The 24,897-nt window shown below is 40.1% G+C and overlaps 1 protein-coding gene and 1 long non-coding RNA gene across 2 annotated transcripts in view; one reads left to right on the top strand and one right to left on the bottom strand.

The window, feature by feature from the left end:
* Positions 1 to 24,897, bottom strand: part of LOC119886749 (dedicator of cytokinesis protein 3-like) — a 214,445-nt gene that overhangs the window by 63,917 nt on the left and 125,631 nt on the right. Inside the window, exon 5 of the mRNA XM_038697686.1 lies at positions 23,849 to 23,945. Within this exon, the coding sequence (XP_038553614.1) occupies positions 23,849 to 23,945 (97 nt within the window). The remainder of the gene's footprint in view (positions 1 to 23,848; positions 23,946 to 24,897) is intronic.
* Positions 1,286 to 14,408, top strand: LOC119886759. Its single transcript, XR_005441546.1, has 2 exons — positions 1,286 to 2,477; positions 9,143 to 14,408. It is a non-coding gene; the product is annotated as an uncharacterized LOC119886759 (long non-coding RNA).

Here is a 24,897-nt window from a genome sequence, read left to right as displayed (position 1 = left end):
GTTTACTGTAGCTTAACGGCCAGTTAAACCCAAGTCAGTGGTTTGGCACACAGTGCACACATAGTGCCGCCTTTTCTATATGAAGATTCAGGTTTGAATAGAGAACCAAATCAAAGTTCCCAAAGATTCTCACACTTTTAGTTTAAACTCAACTCAGTTAAAATGAGGACAAAACTAAATACTGCTCCAACTGTGGTTTGACTTCCTTTGCAGGTAGTCAAGAATTGTTCTTAACCTTAAGTCAGATAGTCCAAACCTTCAGTTCAAGTCTGATCTCAGTTTATCTTTACAAGGTTTCCCAGGATGACTTACTGGCTATCAGAGGTTCACAGTAAAACCTTGTATTTTGGGATTGAAGCAGCTCACCGTGAATCACACAGACATGACAGAAAAGGTAAGAAAACAACCCAGTGGTAAAAAAAATGGGTACATCTGTATGCCTACGTGCAAGTCTGTGCCTGAGGGCATGAGGGGATTTTTAAAATATGGTATCATTTTAAGGAGGTTGGTTTTCTGTCGTTTATAAATTATAACACAACTCTGAGGCAACGTGTCCACAGGGAAGCTCTTTTCACAGCACTGGCTTCTGTTTCTCAGTACTTCCTGTTGGGAACCCTGTTGCACCGTTGCGGCTGTGCTGAGTGATTAGCATGTCTGTGGCACTCGAGGTTAAAAATACTATAACTTTTAGCCAAAGACGCTCATATTTCAAATGGATTTTCAGTAGTTGCTTAGCAACAACTCGAGTCACACGCAGCAGTTTCCATCAGCATCTGTTTAGCATTTGTTTTTAAGGAGATGCCCAGTGGACACAGAAGCTAATGCTCTTTGATACACACACTGTGAGAGTCCGTATTAAAATTCTGCATGAGCATAAGATCATTAATGATGCAGGAACATCTTTCAGGGTGCAAGCTTTAACACATCATCAAAAGTGCACTCCAATTATTGTCATTAATAATACATAAATTAGATTTTCTTTCTCACTAATCAATTAACACTTTCGTCTAATGAAAGTGAAAAACAAGTTCCCAGAGCCCAAGTGATAAAGAAGAAAATAACAAATGAAAATGAACGAGTTCAATTTGAAAATGACATAAAACAGAGAGAAATCTTGTAAAGCTGTTTTGGTGATTTAATTGATTAAATGAACACACATCTGCTACAAATATAAATCCAAATCAAACAATGAATTTGTCACTAGCATTATAAGTGATGATTACAGGAGCCAGGATTAGAATTAATAGATGACTGAGCGAATGAATAAAAAAGTAAATAAAAAAGTAAAGTTAATGAAAAACTACTTGCAGTTTATACGACCAGAAGCACTCAAAGGAATCGTGCCACCAGATAGGCTGCTGCTCAGGTGGCAGAGCGGGTCGTCTAGTCATTGGAGGGTTGCTCGTTCGATTCCAGGCTCCCCAAGTCTGGTCGAAGTCTACTCGGGCAAGAACGCCAAACTGCTTCAGATGGCTGTGTCAGTCAGTGTTTGTGTGTCATTATGAGCGCTTTGACGCACGTTGGCACCAAGTGAGTAGCATTTATCATTCACCATCAGATAGAAGTAATTTGGCACGTGCAAAGTTTGGGAACTGCACGACAAGGATTAGATCATCTTCAACTTTGTCAAAACTACTTGGTTAGGCTTTGGAAAAGATCACGGTTTAGGTTAAAATAAGTAAGTTTCATTAGTGATGTAACTTAATATGAGTAAACGTTGACTTTTGGTTTCACACAGGACATGAATAGTGGTCTCCTGAGGGAAAGTCCTGTGCTGTTCAACCCATCTGTGAGGCCACCCCTGAGAACAGCAGTCTGCATCAACCTGTGCACTTTTATTTTAATTCACTGCGTGCTGCAATAGTATCGTAAAGCCAGTGTCAGCCCATAAGTTTCGTTCTATTCATTGTGCTCAGGGAAAACTTATATACGGCCATTTATAGCATAAAAAGGTTATAAACTTTAATTTGGCAGAATACAGCCTATTCCTGAGGGTGCTCCTCGAAGAAAGCAGCAGCACAGCAGTAAGCGATAAAGCCCAAATTGCTACACAGACCAGAACCCAGCAGACACATCAGAGGACACACAAAATGAACCCAGTTCTTATTTACAGCAGCAGGCTGAGAGGGGAGCTGTCCCAGGAGCAAGGTTCACCAACGTATTTACACCAGAGAGCTGCTCGACACTGGCTGCCTACTGTCAGCCACCGGAGCCGCCGGGGGAAACAGTGAAGTATGTGCTTGGCTCAAGTTCACCTCAATTCGAAGAAGAGAGGTTGTGTGTCACTCTCCTTTAGTGCTACAGAAACACAAAGGAACAAACCTGGAGTTAAGGCGTCCTGTCCTAGAGACATCAGGGTGATAAAAACTGAATTACTGGATGGATAAATAAACAGCAAACAATATGGGATGCACATCCACCAACGTGGAGAAACTGCTAACTCAGCGGATCCAGTGTGAAAGTCATTTTTCATTGAGGTAAGTGCTGAACCACATGTTACCATAATACACGAGGCGCAACAGACTCTCGTATTCAATTCACAGCCATTAATAGAACGCATTTGCAGCCATTCAAGACTGGAATACCAATCAGGCGAAGAGGCTACAAGAGCCCCTATCTAGTTTTGAGATTTATTTCAGGTTATATATATATTCAACTGGTGCATTTTAATCGAACTGACACACAGACAACTTGGTGCAAGGTGGTATTTCCTCATGAGATTAATAATCCCTGTGCAAATAATGCTTCTGCTTGATGATAACTTAAAGGTGACAGGTACATACAAAATGCACAGAGGGCACAGTCAGGTCAACAGTCCCTGGGCCCCCTAGTGGGGCTGAGCGATTATTTGTTTTCAAATCAAAATTTGAAAGAACGTGGCTGTGCTGCAGTTTTGTCCGGCGTCAACTCACACTGAAGTATTTCAGCAGCGGAGCGTTCAGCCTACACATTGTTTAAGGGTTGTTTATTTGTCATTTTGTGTGCTTCAACTACAGATTCAACAGTTCTCTAAAAGCCTGTTTCGTTACGCTCTGTGCAGGCCAAATATCCCACATTTCAGAGCATTTCAGAATAAAAGCGTTTTGCCTGCCTGATTTTGCTGACTCAGATTTTGTTAATTTTTTCAGCTGTCCTTGATTTCTGTGCTAAATTGTTTCTTTATTTTTGTCTGCTTTCAATGTGTTTATTGTTGATATACGATTCGGGGTCTGCACAGGGTGTTTTATTTTGAAAACTGACCGGATTCTCTCTGCCGTGTCTGACTTCCTGCCCGGTTCATCTGCTCTGTGCTGCTTGACGCAGCTTCTGTCAAAAATACACTGGCGGTGAATATTGAACTTTAGCTGAACTTTTATAGTAAAAATAATCACAAATCGAATCATAATCGCATAATCTGGAAAAAAAAATTGCAATTAGATTTTTTCCCCAAAGCATTCAGCCCTACCACCTAGCAGATTAATCTGGTGAGGAAATTTATAAATTTGAATTGCAAAACGAACTAGCTACCTCTCAAAGCATTTGACATCGTGTCAAACAAAATCAGAAATACTTTGATACCCGAAGGAAAATTCTTTGTTACAATTGCTCACTTGCATATCAAGGTATTAATGAATAGAATGAGAGAAGGGAGGCAAGTAGAAAATATAAGGAAATCTACAAATATAAGTATTTTACAGTATTAACAGACAGTATTAACAGAAGTGTAATGATAAATAGTAGTAGTGAACTAAATAGAATAATCATTCCCCTCGTCCCCCACCATTTAAGACCAAAATACAAAATGGTAATACTTTTTGATTTTGGAAATATTTACTGATGAACTTTGAGAACAAATATTTACTAAATGTTGAGCAGTCCAGCGCTACCACAGAGCAAACTCATGACTGGATTCTAACAGGTCTCTGAGAAGCTTCTAAAATAGTTCTTTAGGAAACAATGAGAAAAGTGATCAGTAAAAGTGACTTATTTTTCTACAGGCATGAAATAAAAGCAGGAGGGCAGATTGAGAGGCAACAGGGAGTGGAAGCAGCTCAGCCATGTGCCATCTGTACTTCTTTTTCTCAGCCAGTCTGCCTGCTTTTAAGCCAGGACTGTAGATTTTTTTGGGGACATCTGGCCATCCCAGTCAGTGGGTGGATGTGCTTCGACCTTCGACCCTCCTCTGAGTCAGTCAACTAGACTGGGAACAGGTGCACCAGCTGGCAAAACAGGAGGGAAACCAAGTCTCCTCTCCACCTCTAGCAGGCACACAAACTACACCCGTCCACACCACAGACAGAAATGTACGGTGCTTTAAAATGAAACTGCCCGATCTGTCTGTCTTTGAGAGAAAATGTACAACCTCAGAGGTAAAATTGAGCACAAGAAAAAAATAGCTTTTCAGCTTTTGTGTCGACTATTTGTGGATGTAGTCTCCCTCCTACCTCTCTCCCTCTCTAACTGCATCAGCTGCCTCTTTCCCCAGCAGGAGTGAGTAATCACACCTTCAAATTCAGCGGGAACAAATACACAAAACATACACACCAGCACCGTTTAACACATCTTTACCACCTCAGCACTATGAAAAAAACCAGCCGAGCAAATCCCCAGATCATGATGCCGTTTATAGAAGCTATTCTGTTTCATCAGACTTCATTCAGACCATCTTGATATTAGCTAAGTAAAACAAAATACTTACAATTCCAGCAAAGCTACTTAATTTCCAACAAAAGTGTAAAACAAAGCAAAGCAAAGTGTAATACTGAGCACCAAGAGAAGGAATACATGTTTGGTCTTACGAAGCAGCTTCCGGCAGGGCTGCGGCGTTAAGCACAGTTGACTAAATCAAACATTTACTTTCCTCTTTATTGCTGCGTTGGCCTTTTGAGTCAGAGTTAGAGGGACATAATATGAAGATCTTAATCACTCTGACAGCCCACAAACTAGAAAGGCCCACCATAACCCCTCCCCTCCACGAACAATCAGCCCCCGCATTTTCTACCAGAATAAAACTACATCAGCGTTTTTTCAAGCTGTGGGTTAAGGTCCAAAGGTGGGTCTCCAGTGGGTGAGGGATTGTCACCGCTTGGATTTAATACATAATAGGATTTTATTCACCCTGACGGCTCTAATATCTAATGGGACATTTGCAACACCTCTTTTCCATTAGCGACATCCTGCTTCCTTTTCTACACCTGACAAATAAGAAAAGCAAAAGGCGTTTATTTTTTTTTATTCACACAAAAGTCTCTAGTGAGTGAGCTCATGATGTCAGAAACAGCCGTGGCATTTTATTGAGGACACCTCATCAGGGCAGATGCTTGCTGTCAATCTCTTTGAAGAAGCGTATGTTAACTCAACACATCCACACATTTGTACCACAGTTCTGCCTCAAAATACTGGATAGTAATTCACTCTGACAAGCTGGATGCAAATTGAGTCAGGTAATCTGTAATGTGTAACTGATTACTTTCAGGAAGTTACCAGTTTGAGGCCTGCTAATAGGATGTGAGTCAGCCTGGCATCCCCTAATCAGAGGGGACACTCACAACACCTCTGATCCATTAGCAAACGTCCTGCTTCATTTTCGCACCTGTCAAACTGGCTGCTGTGTTAGTGAAAAAAAAAGCGCTGAGGCAAATCACCAGGGACCACAAACAAAGAGCCTCTGAATTCCTTTTTGGTCTCTGCTGCTCAGCTGTTATTGTAACACGCTGCCACAGCTTTCTTAGGATGTATCTGAAGGCAGGATTTTTATGTAAAATGTATTTCTGTCTAAATCCTGCAACATCCATCTGTACAGGATGAGACCATGAACTTCACTGAGACAGGACGTCACATGGCTTTTAATCATGTGTGTTAGTGAGATTGGGGTCAAGGTTTTGATTCTGAATGTGTTCAACATCTGCAAACATTTTACCATAGTATCAATATGGTACTTTAGATGTAAGCACGCAAATAGATTAAAGAATCACGCATCCCTCTGACTGCATTCATCTATACAAAATGTATTTAAGTCAGGGGTCTCATATTCAAATCATCCAGGGGCCACTTTGGTACTGTCATCTCATAGGAGGGCCACAGCAGCATTAAAGTACTCCAAGAAATTGCAATATTCTCAATATCTACTTATTTTATTACCGCTTCCAACATATTTTGAACATTTTCATGTGTTTTTCTGAAATAAATTGTAAATTAAAGCTGTAATAATTATACTTAAGTGAAAAACTACAATATATACTTTCATTTACACTCAAATGTAGAGCATTCTCAAGTATATGTAATTAAGTAATCCACACTCAGCCACAAATTAATTCAAATCTTGCAAACAGAGCATCATACAAACATCAGTTTTATACTTCAATTTAACACTGAACTAACAAATGCATTCCCTGAATACTTTGTTGGCTCATAGGCCTGATTTATTTTAATTCTTGCCAGACACCTGCGCTGCTTCTCACACAACTGAAACACATTTGCACTGATGGAGGTTGCAGTTGAAACCCTGAGTAGCTACAACTTCAAGACGGGCATCAGTAAGCCTGGACCTGAATGTTTCAGTTCATAGTTGAGAAAACAATCTCACATTAAAAAGCACGTTAACTGACTGAACACGGTTTTTAATAACCCGTCAAATACATAATGGAATTTAATTACTGTATATATGTATTTTAAGTATTGCTTATTATTGTATAGCACTTCAGGTTAACACATACGCTTTTCACAGCTACTTTCTAAAGGACTGTGAAACAAGTGTTTAAAATAAATCCCAGTGTCTTTTTTTTCTAGGTATATCATTGGGAAGTCTAGACACTGAACTGTGGCTGGAAATAAATATCTAGTGTCTGACTTTGGCGCAAAGTACATCGGCGAGCAACATCAACAGCATAAAATAAATTCCCTTCATTGAAATTTAAACAACACTGTGCTCCTGTGCTAAGCCAGCAGCTACTCCAAGCTGTCAAAGAGTTCAGTAACTGCAACCTTTTCTAGCAGGAGTTTGGCATCATGCAGCGCGCAATATGTGTTGTGTGTGTGTGTTTTGTGTCCTGTGCTTGCTCGTCCGGTGCAAACTCCATCTTAAATCCTCCCCTGACCTTGTGTGAACCCTGCCTGGTGACACGCAAGGCAAACAAGCACACACACACATACACATACACAGTGATGAAACACATCCTGCCTCGCATGTGATAGCAGGGATGCCAGCCTGTCATGTCCCATGCTGTGTGGAGTTTAAGCCGTGGACAGAGGACAGTCCTGTCTGACTGTACGATACATTTACACCACCTGGTAAAAGCGGTATCAAGTCATGAGGACATGTGGAAATAAATAAGTTAGAAACCAACACAATATTTTAATCTAAACACCTAGATTTGGGATTTAGTTTGCAGAACTGCACACGGTGATTTGGCTTTCCTCAAGTTTATTCATGTTTTGAGTATGAATATGGAAATGACTTAATTCAGATCAGATAACATCAGATATAAGACATCCAGATATTTGGTGTAATTATAGACTTATGTGGATATGTCAACAAGAACTGAGGGGAAGCTCCGATTTTGGAAGGACATATCCCTTCATATTATAAATGGTTGGGAAAAATACATTGTATTGAATGACAATGTACTGCATGAGCACACATTTTGGAAGGACAACCTCCACGTACAGCTTTACGGGGCAGAAAAAGACACTTTGGAAGGACAAGTTTCCCTTACAGCCCTAAAAAGGAAATTTTGGAACGAGCTCACCCTCTTAGAGAGGTCAAAGGTGATGATGTCCAGAAGGCAAATTATATTTCCTGTTATTGGAGTGCTTAAGAACAAAAATGCTTTGCGGCTGTACAGGAGCAAAAAGGATGAGGTGCAGAATAAGGGCGACTTCCAAAAACAACCTACAAGCAGCTGATTGTCACAAATGGCAATATAAAAATACTACTGAAATATCCCATTGAACAACTCCTCCAAATGAAACAACAAAATGTTTGTAATTGCCCTTAGAAATACAAATAGAAGTGGTCTGACGCCAACTACTACAAATCACAGCTGCAAAACCAAAAGCGTCCTCTGATCTTACACAGCTGATGGCCAAGGTTCAGTAAGGTAAAGCACATAAACTACAATGGTTGGCTTACAACTACTACTATGTTTACTATGAGTTTGAGTAAAAAGTACAACTTTGATAAGGTCAGGTGACCTTTGTTGACATGGTTACAATAATAACCACGTGGTTAATGTCAGGGAACAACCGTGGTCACCAGCTTTGACTCCCCGAAGGAAAATAAGAAACGAACCTCCTCCTTCTGCAGACTTTGTGCCTCTTTAATAACATTTGTTCCCAACAGACAACAGTAATAACTACTTGATGTTGCCTTCCTTTATAGCTTCAGAGTCATGAACAAAGTGCGACTCTGTCGTGCAGCTGAGAACATTAAAATAGCAACACAAAGTGGGAACAAGTTACCATGTGATTGTATTTTTGCCATTAGGATTACAGTTAATAGGACACAAGTTACACAGTACAACATTACTTATACCACTAATACGACTTACTTTAGCTAACCTAACAGTTCGCAAACCGTCTTATGAGCTCAGGGCAATTTAAAGTTACCAGGTTGATAAATCTAGGCTGCAACTACATATTGTTGGCAGTAAATGATTGTACTGGATGATAGTGATGCAGCTATGATTGGTTTAGTCATTTTATTTTACATGTATGTCACTGTTTATCTAACATTATGTCGTTACTCTGCCCTGATCCAGAGAAAATGATATGAAACTAGGCTGTTGGGTGAATCTACCACAACAATTGATCTCTTATTTATAGGAGTTTCTGTATGTTTTGATGTACATTCTGTCCTGGTCTAAATAAACTTCTTAAACATCTATCGTAAAATTCAAAATCTACTGATTTATTAAATGCTTTTTCACTGTACATTTATATCGACTGACATCTACATGATTTGTATCTTAGCAGTTAATGTTTCAGTATGACTGTGCTGTAGTTGTGCAGAAAACTGTGATGTTAATTCAACATTGCTGCCAAGGATTTGCTGCAATTAGTTTCACCTTGTGTATAACTAGTTTGACAGCATAAAATATGATGAACTGCACACTACATCAAAATAGGAGCACAAAATGACAGCATCTCTATCCCATATATTTAGGATGATGAACAGGTGGAATTACAGTAGGAAAATTGGATTCAACTCGACGAGACTTTCTGCAGGTGAGTATAAAACTCTCCTCTGAGTGATGTGATCTGGGTAACATTAAGCCTTTAATTTAAACACCACGAAAAGATGAGGGTGAAACATAACAGCTCAGGTGCCTCCGTGAGGGATACTCCTGAGACCTAGTAGAGAAAATAGTTTATACACAAGTGACACCAAGGCATAGTATAACAAGAAGAATCAGTGCTAAAGCTGATCAATTATCCGTCAATGTACTGACAAAGCTGGGCTCAATCAGCTTTTTCAATATGTCTTGGACTCTCTGAATCAGAATGAGCTTTGACAAGTAATATTTTACAGGTAAGAGGAATTTTCTTTGGTGATATGGTGCTACACGTAGACAAACATATAGTGGACATAAATAAATGAAGAAAATGTGAAATAAACCGATGCAAGTTGTATAAGAATAATGAAAGAATGGAGAAAAAATGACGTAATATAAGAGTAAAACTAGATACCGCTGGATGTCATGGATGATTATAACTTGACACACACACAGCCACGTGTGTCATAAGCTAAAATAATTAAAGCATCAGTAGATACAGAGCTTCCCACTGATGTAATGAAAAAACATCTATAGGCCAACAATGGCATCGTCACTGTGGCAGCGAAGGGTGAGTCACCATGTAAAATATATGACACTGCACTTATTGAAGCCTATAGATGCTGTTCATACACAGATATGCATGCAGCTAAAAATCCACAAGGACAAACACTTTACACACTTTCACTCTCTGAGGAAAACTCTCCCTCTCTCTCTCGCACACACACTGAATTACAGAAGGTCTATTTTTGAAACAGACACACGCACACATAACGTCCAAATGATTGGAGCTACTTACAGGTGTGATAGGATGATAAATCCACTCGTTTCTCTCCTCGCCTTTCTCCTTCCTCTTTCTCTGACTCTACCACTGGCAAGCCGCTAAACAGCGATTCAAACCGGCAGATAAGAAAATCACAGCCTGTCATACGACTTGAGATCCACTCACAATGTACTCCGGCAACACTACCTCTCTCTCTCTCTGCTTTTGTGTGTGCATGTACCTAAGCCTTATTCTCCCTCTCTCTCCCATCCTCTGACCTCCTCCCGGTCTCCATCTTTCTCATCTTTCTTTATCTCTCTTCTCACCCCCCCTCTCTCCCTCTCTCCCACCCACCCACCCACCCACCCACCCACAGGCCAGTCAGCAGCAGTAAGCTCCTCTCTACTTTTGCAATGTTAGAGGAGTACAAAAAGCTGAGGAAAGATGGAGCGAGGTGTGTTCTCTAAAGATAGTGATATACGGCGCATTTGATGATAAAGACATCTGACAGCAGAGCTTACATCCGGAGGCTGTTGCCCACAGAGAGCCTTGAAATCAAATGTGTGGTGTTTGTGTGGACGTGAAAGATAGAAAGAGAGAGACCAGACACATGGAAAGACAATTAGAAAGGGTTAGATGGATAGAGAACCAACAGTATGTCATCCCCTGACGTTTGAGAGTGCCAGAACAGAAAGGCGTTGTGCATCAAACTGCCAAATCCGGTCAGAATCTAATCATTTGTTGCAGACTGATAGATGGTTTTGGTAAAAAAAAAAAAGTTACCTAAAGTTTATTGGAAAAGTTATAATAAACTACAAGTGTTTGTGGTTTGTGGAGACCTGTTATAATATAATCAACAATCTTTCATCAAAACTGACAAATGCAAAATGTTTCAGCGCTTTATCAGACTCCTGAATACATGCGACAGGACAAAGGCTTAATAGATAGTTTTACATTTATTCCAAGTCTGTCTGCACATACGTTTACTGGCCAATAAAATAATATCTTCTAACAGCTTTGAACTTAAAAAAAGTAGTTTTGTGCTTTTTTCTCTCTCTCCTCTCTCCTTTTATTGCTTTCGGCAGCTGTTTCTGGCTCCGGAGCTGTGGGGTCTGGATCTGTCGTTGCAAGCTTCCTGCCAAGTTCCTGCTCTACACATCCTGCTAGAGTTATTATTATTAGTCTTTAGTCTATCTTTATTAGTACTATTAGTACTAATATTCATTTTCTGTCTGTACCACACTACCACCTTTAATATTTTTGTTTCTGTGTGTGGATATTGTGTTGCAGAACCTGCAGCAAAAATATGAGCAATTTAAGGATGACATGACAAACCAAAATAACTGATAATGTATTGATGCTAATTGTCACAGTATACACTTCTGGATTATTCCTATTCTTATTACTTCCTCTCCATTACATTGACAAACCAAGCTGATTTTGGAGTCAGTGAAGGCACTAAGCTCATCCAATATTCCTACTAATCCTCAGCTTGGTGACATCATAGTTTGTTAGCTAAATCATAGTTATCTACAAATCTACTCGCCAACAAAGCTATAAAAACTTTCTGCTTTGAACTTACCTTAAAGAAAGTTGGCTATGACATGAAGATGACCATGTGATTGGCTGTCTGCCTCAACATTAACTCCATAACTAGGATAGGAGGTTGTGGGTCAACATGCACAACTATGTTTTCAACATGTGTTTCCAACCAGTGGTTTCTGTGCTTTAAACACAAAGACTGATCTGCTTTGAGGACATGAAGGCTGCAGGGCTGACACAGCTGCATTCACCTGTCAACAGTCATCTCTCGCCACGTTTTATCACGCAGAGCAGGCACACAGTGGGAGAGACAGACACAGAGAGATGTGTGTCAAAGGCCACAACCAGAGGTGGCGTTTAACACTCTGCTGTTAGCGTTACTACACAGAGCTGTCAGTCAAACTGCACAGCAAACGACAACATCGGCCTAGAGGGGAGGAGACAGATCAGACAGTACGCTGTCGTATACAGCAAATATACACCAACACCGACAAAGTCTGTGTCCATCACTGTCTGTCTTTTCATCTGAGATTTGTCTCAGTTAAGAACAGTGGATGACATTCAAAACTGTTCATATTCTTGAGATGCAAGTATTTTTTTCAAAATATCAATATTAACCACAATAACATATTGTTAATCTGACAATGTCAACATAAACTGAACTTTTCCAAAACAGCAATATTATTACAGTTACTAATCCAAGTAACGCTGCTTTACTAAACACATCGTCATTGACGTAGATGCGCGACTGTGCTGCAGGTCAGCGGCACCGGATCTTAAGTTGTTCAAGTCAGCTGTTAGCCAAAAAGCTAAAGAAAGAATGGAGAATCAGGAAGAGAGGCGTTCTTTCCACAGCTGGACTGCCATTATTGTGTCACAGTCTAAGACGCACAGAACATTGTGATTTCAATTCTAGATTTATTTATTTATTGAAGCAGCACAGCATAGTGAAACTTACACAAAGAAACTCCGGCAGCTGCTGCCAGTGATGCTTGGACGCGTCAGGAGAAAGAGGCATTTAGCAACGGAACGTTTTGTAAAATTACTGAATACTGCTTTTCTAAATACATGTGCAGAAAAAATGTAGTTCAAAAGTCAGGATTTACCTGCTTTAATGTTTTATTTCCGCCGGTGGTGTAAAGAAGCGTTTTGTGTTTTGTAAAAACCACACTCCTTTATGCTGTTATAATTATTAGTTAAGAAGTCGTGCGACACTGTAAAGTAGCCTAATATTATTACTTTTTTAAGGAGCAATAAGGAACTAGTAACTTTATTCACTTTCTGAGTAACTTGCCTAACACTGCCTAAATGTTGTGGCCGATTTGTTGTCTAAAATGGCCAGGGGTGGTATTTGCTGTTGCAAATGAACCTTTTTGACAGCAGACATGTCATATAAGGGAAAGCACAGGTATATTTAATAATATCACTGATGGCTGCATTCCACTTATGAAGGTCTGGGTTTTGTGCGTGCTGGCTGACTGGAGTAGCATAATGGGACATGTAATGGAGCTCAGGCATTGTTATTAATTCCACCTGTGTTTTTCTTGATATGACGACTGGAAATGTCTGCTGTCAAAAAGGTCTATTAGTAGTATATAAATCTCATTTCTGGGAGAAGGAGTTAATAATGCTGGCTGATCAGCAGACCTCCACTGTGATTACAGAGGAGGCATGTTACATCCCTACCTATAAGCCCTCACTACAAAGAATCTCTAAGGAATTATTCACATCATTTTTGTCCAATTACCGTTTCAGAGATGCACGCACAAACCAGCGGAAAGACAGAGGCATTTTGAAGTTCCTACGATCTTCCGCTACATGACACACTACAAAGCTTTATCCTTACACAACCCTGCCGACCACCACACACCAATTATCTCCAGACATTACAGTCTGGAACTGAAGCAGTCAAAGGAAGAAACTCCATTAAACCACAGTGACAAGCAATCAACTGAGAGCATATTTCATGTTTTTCAATCATCAATATTTAAGTGTGCGTTTAAGTTGAGCTGTTTTTATTATTATTATTATTATTATTTCGGATGCTACATGGCAAAGAGCATAGCAAAGCATCTACAGCTTTTTTCTTTTGATTGATTTTCGCTCATGTTTTTTTATGGAAACTTTGAAGTACTGAGAGATTCAGTATCTTTTTTTGTGTCAGCCATTTCCTCCTCTTGATTTGTACAGCCACCAGAATTAAACTTGAATTTGCTCTCTCTGTCTGTCTGTATCCAATTTAATTTAAATATTGTTTAAAGATTCCAAGAGGAATTTCAGTTCAGCGTTAGTCTTTCACCTTGACTGTTTTTATTTATATTTGCCTTTCTAACTCAGCTCAGGTCTCCTCTGTCACTGTCTATAATTCTCTCTACTGCATCATCTCCCACCCGTCTTTCTAATTTATCTGGTGATGGCGAAGTGGATAATCGGGCACGTCCACCAATGTGTCCCTGAGCAAGACATTTAACCCCTCGTTGCTCCAGAGGCGTGCGACCTCTGACATACTTAGTAATTGTAAGTCGCTTTGGATAAAAGCGTCAGCTAAATGAATAAATGTAAATGCAGTACTCTCTCTTTCACCATCTGTCTCCTGCTGTAGTGGTTTTATTGAGATTATAGGATTATTTAGGTTTATGGGTTTACTTGTTTGGCTTACTTTACTGTAAGAAGTTGCGCTGCTCATCACAATGCATATTCATTTTTTGTAAACATCACAATGTGATCGATCTCCACAGGTTTCATTACATGCCATTATGTCATCAAAGTATATATTCATGTAAAGAGAGAGGACAATGTAACAATGATTTGTATCATGCCCTGCTGCATTTCTAAAAATGTTATACTAAGTGCTTCATGTTTCCCTGTGTGTTTGTGTGTGTCAACAGAGCTCTAAAAGGTTTTGTGATTTAATGCCTTGTTTGTCTTTTTTAATAGCTTTTAAGAGCTTTGACCTGCAGCATCTTCTGTTTACTTTAATAATGAGAGACTTAATCTGTGAATCCTCTAGTCAAAATAAAAAAAAACCCACAGCTTTCTCTGGTCAGAAACATAAACTTCAATCCTGATGCGTGTCTGAGATTTAGACCTTGGTTCGTTAAAACATCACAAAATGAATGACAGAGCTTTTTCATCTGACTACATACTTTGCATTTCAGCTATGAACTCTACAGTGTGCGTTTGTTTGCATTCACTTGGCTTAGGTTGTGACAGAGGAAATGTCATTGCATTGTAAAGCTAAAAGAGCTGGAAGAGGCCTCCTCCTACTGGATGTCTTTCCTGTCATTCCCCTCTATTTTTCTCTCTGTCGTCTTGGCTTCACACACACACACACACACACACACACAGTTGTCTCAGCAAAGAAATGTCTCCCTCTGTGTTTTTCTCCGTCTTCACATCCCTCCATCATTGTTTGGTTGTCACCACTCCCTCTCCTCCCTGTGCGCGCACACACACACACACAGAAATACACATGCAATCTTATCTACTTTGACATCAGCATGTAAGAGACAGCAGAGGAAGAAAATCAGGGAATGAGAAACAAAGCAATGTCGGGGAAGGATGGAAGAGACAGAAGCAGAAAACAAAAAATGGGTTGAAATAGAGAGTCAGAGAGAGACGGACAAAGACATGGAGAAAAAAAAAGGAAACATAGGCACCACACAGATACTTTCACTCTTTCTTTCTCTGAATCATTTTCCTATTTTCAAATCTAAATTTGCAAGACAAATACCAGGTATGGTATTATGAAGGCAGCTCTGAGGCTGTACTGAGCTAAATGCTAACATTCTCACTGTGACAATACCAACATACTGATGTTTACTGTAGCAGGTATACTGGAAGTGCTATTAGCTTGCAGGTATTTGCTAGAGGCAAAGTCAGAAGATCACCAAAGTTATCAAAATTCATCCTGAGAAGGACTTGAATAGAGCTAAACAAATAAAATGACATATACCATATAAAATTTATGATACAGTTAGATGTAGTTTACCAATTGAATAAAATGAGCAGGAATGAGATTTTGAAGCTCAGTACAGTTCAACATGTTCTGCTGGTTTTCTCTCTGTGACATGCTCTGACATATTTTGCTGCTTTGGTTCCTCTGACTTTATTCAGTGGAGGTGTAACTCTGTCTGTGTCCACCCGTCTCACTGTGTCATTTAGTTATGCAATTTAATTACAAAATAAATGTAACTGTAATCTGTTTTGTTATGAAAATGTTCATGATCACATTGGGGGTTACATCTGATTATAAAATGGGTAGCTCAAATCAAGCAATCTGATTGGTTCATAGTCGCGATATGAGGAGCGTATACAGCAGGTATGACGTCGAACAGGGTTCGAGTTATAATCTGAGCTTCATGGGGGTCTCACGCCCCACTTACACCTGGTATTAAAATGCGATCTGATAGGCCACAGATCGCATTTTACCGGCCGAGATGAATAAATTAATAATGAGAGAGAGTGAGAGAGAGAAATCATTGCTTATTACGTGATTCAACATTTCCCTCTCTCACACACACACATGAAAACGCACAAACACACAGACAGCAGTCCACTACTTGCCTCAGTTGTCTGCGACATTGCAACAAAGTTTAAGTTAGGCCGCTGGTGTGACACCAAAATGTGTGACACCAAAATGTGTGACCTATCAGATTCTGTGACCCAAATGGGAAGTTAAGCGCCAGAGGCTTTGAAGCGGTTGCAGTTTGGTTGGGTTTATGTCCCGAAAGTACTTGGTTGGGTTTAGGTACCAAAAGTACTTGGTTGGGTTTAGGCACCAAAAGTACTTGGTTGGGTTTAGGCACCAAAAGTACTTGGTTGGGTTTAGGCACCAAAAGTACTTGGTTGGGTTTATGTACCAAAAGTACTTGGTTGGGTTTAGGCACCAAAAGTACTTGTTTAGGTTTAGGCACCAAAAGTACTTGTTTAGGTTTAGGCACCAAAAGTACTTGGTTGGGTTTAGGTGGTTGGGTTTAGGCACCAAAAGTACTTGGTTGGGTTTAGGCACCAAAAGTACTTGGTTAGGTTTAGGCACCAAAAGTACTTGGTTGGGTTTATGTACCAAAAGGACGTGGTTGGGTTTATGTACCAAAAGGACGTGGTTGGGTTTATGTACCAAAAGTACTTGTTTAGGTTTAGGCACCAAAAGTACTTGTTTAGGTTTATGTACCAAAAGTACTTGTTTAGGTTTAGGCACCAAAAGTACTTGTTTAGGTTTAGGCACCAAAAGTACTTGGTTGGGTTTATGTACCAAAAGTACTTGTTTAGGTTTAGGCACCAAAAGTACTTGGTTGGGTTTATGAACCAAAAGGACGTGGTTGGGTTTATGTACCAAAAGTACTTGTTTAGGTTTAGGCACCAAAAGGACGTGGTTGGGTTTATGAACCAAAAGGACGTGGTTGGGTTTAGACACCAAAAGTACTTGGTTGGGTTTATGTACCAAAAGGATGTGGTTGGGTTTAGACACCAAAAGTACTTGGTTGGGTTTATGTACCAAAAGTACTTGTTTAGGTTTAGGCACCAAAAGTACTTGGTTGGGTTTATGTACCAAAAGTACTTGTTTAGGTTTAGGCACCAAAAGTACTTGGTTGGGTTTATGTACCAAAAGTACTTGTTTAGGTTTAGACACCAAAAGTACTTGGTTGGGTTTATGTACCAAAAGGATGTGGTTGGGTTTAGACACCAAAAGTACTTGGTTGGGTTTATGTACCAAAAGTACTTGTTTAGGTTTAGGCACCAAAAGTACTTGGTTGGGTTTATGTACCAAAAGTACTTGGTTGGGTTTAGGTACCAAAAGTACTTGGTTGGGTTTAGGCACCAAAAGTACTTGGTTGGGTTTAGGTGGTTGGGTTTAGGCACCAAAAGTACTTGGTTGGGTTTAGGCACCAAAAGTACTTGTTTAGGTTTAGGCACCAAAAGTACTTGTTTAGGTTTATGTACCAAAAGTACTTGTTTAGGTTTAGGCACCAAAAGTACTTGTTTAGGTTTAGGCACCAAAAGTACTTGTTTAGGTTTAGGCACCAAAAGTACTTGTTTAGGTTTATGTACCAAAAGTACTTGTTTAGGTTTAGGCACCAAAAGTACTTGTTTAGGTTTAGGCACCAAAAGTACTTGGTTGGGTTTATGTACCAAAAGTACTTGTTTAGGTTTAGGCACCAAAAGGACGTGGTTGGGTTTATGAACCAAAAGGACGTGGTTGGGTTTAGACACCAAAAGTACTTGGTTGGGTTTATGTACCAAAAGGACGTGGTTGGGTTTAGGCACCAAAAGTACTTGGTTGGGTTTAGGCACCAAAAGTACTTGGTTGGGTTTAGGCACCAAAAGTACTTGGTTGGGTTTATGTACCAAAAGTACTTGGTTGGGTTTAGGCACCAAAAGTACTTGTTTAGGTTTAGGCACCAAAAGTACTTGGTTGGGTTTATGTACCAAAAGTACTTGTTTAGGTTTAGGCACCAAAAGTACTTGGTTGGGTTTATGTACCAAAAGTACTTGTTTAGGTTTAGACACCAAAAGTACTTGGTTGGGTTTATGTACCAAAAGGATGTGGTTGGGTTTAGGCACCAAAAGTACTTGGTTGGGTTTATGTACCAAAAGTACTTGGTTGGGTTTATGTACCAAAAGTACTTGGTTGGGTTTATGTACCAAAAGTACTTGGTTGGGTTTAGGCACCAAAAGTACTTGTTTAGGTTTAGGCACCAAAAGTACTTGGTTGGGTTTATGTACCAAAAGTACTTGTTTAGGTTTAGGCACCAAAAGTACTTGGTTGGGTTTATGAACCAAAAGGACGTGGTTGGGTTTATGTACCAAAAGTACTTGGTTGGGTTTATGTACCAAAAGGACGTGGTTATGGTTAGGAAAACATCGTCATTTGAGTGTAGTCACAGAATCTGATAGGTCACAGATTTTGGTGTTACACCAGCACACAGTAGCAAGCATATTATCTTATAAGCAAAGTAAATCTCCCGACGCTGGACAGTGTTTAGTGGCTGCAAAACAAACGGCAACGTGCAAATAGATATAAATAAGTAGTTCTAATAATTCTAGCCTTTGATGCATGTTGCTTAGAAACCGTCATGCGCTGTGTAGCCTACCAGCAGCCTGGTGGAGCTACTTTTGTATTCATAAAGAAATATCTGTTGATGAAACAAAGTCAAATTGTAGTGCGTCTGTTAGCCTACTTTCTTTTTGCCCTACTTGGTAACTGTTTTATAAAAGCAATAGCTCACTTCAGGCCGTGACATAGGCTTATTACATCCCAGTTAAGGGGGTTGCCGAACAACGACCCTTAACTGGGATGTAAGCGTATACCGCGGCCTGTCGTGAGCTATTGCTTAAATATTTTCTGTAAGAAGCTCGGCTCCATGTAGAATAATTGATTTGATTTTGTTGCTTTGCATGTTTTTCATCTGCATCTTCCTTTGTCATTTCCAGCCACAGTCGTTTAGTAATATTTGATGCTGTTCAGATGCTTTTGATTGTTTCTCATGTTTGGATTTGCAGCGCCGCCCGGCTGCCAGTTAAATAGCCTCTCAACATGTCTTTTCAAAAATTACATTAATTTTATAAGGTAATTGAAATAGCGGTGGTCCGGTGGCCTCACAGCAAGAAGGTCGCGGGTTCAAAACCGCGGTTGCCCCAGCCTTTCTGTGTGGAGTTTGCTGTGTTTGATGTTCTCCCTGTGTCTGCGTGGGTCCTCTCCGGGTGCTCCGGCTTCCTCCCACATGCGGACTAGGTGACCCTAAATTGTCCTTAGGTGTGTGTGTGTGACTGTTTGTCTAAGTGCAACCTGTCCAGGGTGAATCCCGCCTTTCAACCGATGTCTGCTGGGATTGGCTCCCCCGCAGGGGGGAGGCTAACTTCAATCGGTAACCTATTACATTTCCAAAGTAACCTTCCTAACACTGGATTTTAATTGTTTTCTTTCTCAGTTAGTGGTCACTCTGTACCACATAATTTGCCACTCTGTATTGTCTATTCTGTCCATCCTAAGTACAACTCAAAGTTAAGTTTGTTTTGAGTTTTTGTAAGAGATGGTCTTTTTTTTCTTTGGCTATGACTTCAGCCTAGACTTTCTATCCTGAGTCTTTCTTTCTTTCACTCACTTTGCTCTTTGTCAGTTGTTATCTCTTCTTCCCTCTCACCTACCCTTCTTTCTTTCGTCACTGCCCTCGCTTGGTCACCTCTTCCTCAACTGCTTTCAGGCATTCTCTCTTCCTCACACACTCTCTTTCTTTCTCAAAGTCTTATTTTATTCTAGATGTTTCACACACACTGTCAGGGTTGTCTCTCCCTCTAACCTACACACTCTCACATCCAGCAATGCGCTAAATTCCCTACGGCAGTGTGCAAAGGCCATGCACATCATAGAAGGACAACGAAAAGACAAATATACGACCACATCAAAAGCATGCATCAACACAGCGACGAACATATAGCCTATGTACTGTAGATATATGTCTTTCTGTGTGTGTGTGTGTTTGTGTGTGTGAGAAAGTGAGAGCGTTAGTGTACATGTGTCTCTTGTGTGTCTTTCTGCTCTGCGGCATTTGTCACCTCTGCAGATCTCGGCGCCACCGAACATCCATTCAGTGAGAATCCAGCACATCACTGTGTGTCTGTACACTGTGGGTTCATCCATGTGTCACTGCGTGATGGACACACAGTAGATAAAGTAGTAGTTAAACCTACTGTACTGTGTGTGTGTGTGTGACAGAAAGAACAGAGGGAGATGCTCGGACTGTGTGCATCCATGTATGAATTTGTGTGATTCTCTCTCAGAGGATGTGGTAAAACAGGAAGTAGTACTCCTTTAAAAAAACCTATTCCAAAAGAAATCAATATGATAATGCTATAAAGGTGCTTAGAAAGCAGTGTGACTTTATTTTACTGCATCGCAACTTTGAACTGCCATACTTGCTAACGGCCGTGTGCGGAGCTAGCTAGCTTTCTTACAAGTTGTTACTAGCTTGCTTAGCTAGGTCATTTTAACAGGGCTGATAATTTTGTCTAGCGAATAACAGGCTTAAAACTAAATTCACAGAGAAAGTGGACAGCCAACTCGCAAAAAGCTCTTTCAATGCCACTGGTTAAATTTATACAGTGAGTCACTCTAGCCTGATTGACAGGCCGCCATGGTAACAACTTGTCAATCACAGATAATCCCGCCCTGAAGCATACTCTGCTTTATGGTCTATTTTCCTCTAAATGGGACCATAATTTACTAAATGAACATCATGTTGTGTTGAAGAAGACTTGAAACTAGCGACTGAGGCCATCAACTCATTATGGAAGTGTTTACTGAGGTAATAATTCAGCATCAACCATTATTTCTAATGTAACCGGACTTATTTTTGCAACCAGAAGAGTCCCCTGCTGGCTGTTCAATAGAATGCAGGTTTATAGGACTTCTGCGTTCGCCTCAAGTCCCTGACCGGAGTGTAGGTGATTTTAAGTAGTTGATTTGTTTGCAATTCCAGTCCCTGCAGATTTATTTAGGCACTGTGGCTTATATACTGCACTCTTTCCAGTAAGACATATTCTCTGGCATTTACGCAAAGTAGCAATAATTTAAATATAAATAATTATGATACACTTTGAATAGGTAATCGCTTGTTACCTTTGCATTTTTACATTGTCCCTTCTATCAAACCAGAGGACACTTGGAGGTGATATCTGGCTCTACCATTCATAACATTTGTTTTATTTATTTATTTATAACTATATCATGTCAGCATATTTTACTCTTCATCCCTCCATCTCTTCTTCTCATTATCTTCACTTCCTTCAGCCTGTTATTTCTTTTTTTATCTGCAAATGTACTTATCCAAACGCACATTGTGTTGCAAATGTACATTCCTCCAGCTATCGCTCTCTCTCTTCACCCATCCACGCAAAACACAAGCATTTCTCATTACAAGATTTGTATATTACAGCAACTATAAGGGGACATTTGGCTCGTCAGTGACAAAGCACAGACGCTAATGTGAGGTCTGTCAGGATGGAAATTGAAAATCTGTCATGCAGAACCTCACAAAGACACTTTTGTCTTTCATCACTTCAGCTCTGACAGAGAGCAAAGACAAGAGTCTGTTAACTCTGAATAAAAACAGAGAGCAACAACAGAAGACAGAGACTGGCAGGATAGGAGGAAGATGAGTGATGCAAAGAATAATCAGAACAGAGACAGAAACAGAGGACAGCAGAGTTTGAATCGCATTATTTATCATTCGATACATTTATGTAAAGAAGGATATCCAATAAAACTATACAGTAAATTGTGACTGACAATACCTTAAGAGCTTTAGGATAAAAAAGGCAAATAGACAGACAGATCACATACAAATGAATAAAAACATGCACCACAGAGAACTAAGAAAAGAAATGACAGATTGACAGAAGGGAGTAATAAAACTCTGGAGAAATTGACAGTAACACCACAGATCTGAATGACAGGAAGGTCAGAGTGCTGCATCCAGCCTCCACAGCTTCAGCCACACAGTCTACAAGCTGCAAGTTTACCTAAGATGTTCTTCATTGTGCTATCAGTGCATCCAGGTGCGTTCCTTTCATACCTATACTACAATCACTCACTTGCTGTTCCTATAATCCAACATTTTCAGCGTGAGTCCCAAAGACATCTCTTTTCTCGTCTTTAGAGAACTCACGACAACAACAAGTGTTTTTTTCTACTTATGATCCGGGGCAAAGAAAGAAAACTCAAGATCCATGTGTTTCCACCATTGCTATTAAGATAAAGCACGATGAAGTAATGATTATTTATTATTTAGAATAAAAAAAACAACTTAATTGCTCTTCGTTGGATGAGGACATTTTCTAAGGTTAATACAATAATGGAGATTGTATTAAAGCCCAACCCCAGTGGTCAGGTGTTAAGGAAACTAAACTCTATTTTTGTTTTTGAAGGTCGACAGGCTCACCTCTAAAAAACAACAAGATAAAGGGAAAAGGAGGGTTCTTACTGTTGCACAAACCCTAAAAAACCTAGAAACAAAGAGAAAGACACGACCTGTGGCACAGTTTCAGCTCTTTACCACCCGGCCTGAAAATCCCCTTTGATTCTGTACTGAACTGCAAAACACACGCAAGTAGCTACACACACAGCTAGGAGGAGGACTAAAAATTCTCAAGTACTAAGTACAAACAAACTTAATGGGATCATTCTGTGTGTAGAGTAGGAACCACATAATGCTCTGGGTTTCTCAGCATGAACAGAATGAACGCTTCAAGCTAATGGGAGATACTTTACATATCTGAGGGAAGACTGAAAGCGAAGGAATCTGTGTTTGCTTCCATTTGTGCAAAATATTCATCGCAGTCACTGTCTAGCTGTCTGAAATCTTAGCATGTGAGCTGAAAACACCACACGCCCCAGCGAATGGCATAATGTGGACATTCAGAGCTGCCTCCCTGCTAACATTACCAAACATCTTTAACATGAAGAAACCAGATGCTGCGGATCTCAACAAGAGACAATGAAGCTGAAGTGCAAGCAAACATTGTGGAACTTATTTTTAAAACTTTAGCAGTGCATGTTTCTTTTTTACATAGCCTAACTGTAGACACAGGAATTGATTGAAAGACTCATGAATTTATCAAGAACACTGTCAGATTACAACAACAGTGCTGTCAAAGTGGAAGGAAATGATGACTGCCTTTCAGCTACCAGGTGCAAAAAGTAGCTTGCATGCATACAAATGTTGAATGTTTCCACTGCACATGTGTCTCCAGTTTGTCATGACACCCCTTCTTTTTGTCTGAACTGAGTAGATTATAAGGAACCTTCAGTATAGTTGCATACATAATGAGGTTTCCCATAACTCCAGTCTTTATGTTAAAGTTTGCAATAACACCAGACGTGTTATTACAAGTGGGTTGAGGTATTTGCTAATTAAAGCATTAATAAGCACAATGGATATGTTATGTTTAGCATGACTGGTTATGCTTTTTGAGATAACGGCCTTTGGTTTACACAGAGTGTTGTGCTTGGCTCCCTTGCTTTAGTGCGTGACGTAGCAAAGTGCAGTGCACAAATAAAACTACGGTGACATGACACACAGCTGGGGTAGACAATGCAGGAGACACTAGCAAGAGACAGCTAGATTTTAAAAATTATGCAAATGAAAAAGTCCCACCCCCTCCCTCCAAAGCCACTGCCCGCGCAGGCAGACAGGCAGATAGGAAGGTAGGTAGACCAGCCATGCTTATTACAGTCCTGCGTCAATCACATACATCATTGCTTACTCCGGCTTTAAAGAAAAGTATTGCTTACCACATAGAGCTGCTTCCATAGTAAAGCCCATTCCTGTAGTGTTGACGTAACCTCAGTAACAATGGGGTCTTCAAGAGGCACCACAGTCTCATGTGGCCTGCACAGAAAAAACAGACAAGCTTTAATCCCAGCCACTGAGTTTAATTATTATTATATTTACACAGGGTTCGGATGTCCACACGTAAAAGCACATTTAAGGACACAAAGAGAAACGTGTCCACCACACAATTACATTTAACAGGAAGTAGTTGAAAGAAAAAGAGAGCGAGAGGAACCCAATAAACCGTTGGCCTTGTTTGTCGCCACAGATCTCGTTCTATTGTGTTGCGTTACAGACAGTTAGGCTTCAACAATGGTCAAGTGAAATGTGTTTCTAGGCATGCGTAACAGTCTAACGCACCACAGAACCAGTCTGCAGCTACCCACAGTGTGTTTAGTTGAGCAAAGAGAATCCAGTGATGTGATCTGTAACGGCACGGGCACAGACGCAGTCCGGACTAATGGCTGTTGGGCAAGACTTGCACATTTGTGTGATGAGTAATTAACGAACAGAAATGTTCACAAAGAAAACGACTTTATTGGACCGGATGTAACTGGGACATCTGTACACACTCTGATGATCTGTTCGACTCCGACACAGATTGGTAGTGTCACCAGAAAACTGTCCAACCAGGTCAACAGCTGCACATGACTGTAACACCAGACTCTTTGAATTACTAAATTATAAATCTGGGCTACTGTGAGGTACTGAATCAGGCTACATTACGTCACACGGTCCAGTGGTGGGAAGTCACGGAGTACATTTACTGCTGTACTGTAGTTAAGTACAATTTGGAGGTACTTTGCTTCAGTATTTTCATACACTTTCATACTACTAAACTACATTTCTCATATTATAAAGATGTTTTGGATCGTCATTGTCATCAAAATCTGCTAAAACAGTTTGAGGCTTCCTGTTACAAAGTAATATTGTTACTGCACCAGTACATTACCTGAAACCTACTTTCCTAATTGATGTACTTTACTCTACATGCACAGCAAAATAACAT

Source organism: Micropterus salmoides, unplaced genomic scaffold (assembly GCF_014851395.1).
Source record: "Micropterus salmoides isolate LMB-PRFRI ecotype aquatic unplaced genomic scaffold, ASM1485139v1 Ms_hic_scaffold_4, whole genome shotgun sequence".
Taxonomy (NCBI): domain Eukaryota; kingdom Metazoa; phylum Chordata; class Actinopteri; order Centrarchiformes; family Centrarchidae; genus Micropterus; species Micropterus salmoides.
The sequence above is the reverse complement of the archived record's forward strand: the minus strand, read 5'-3'. Positions and strand labels throughout refer to the sequence as shown.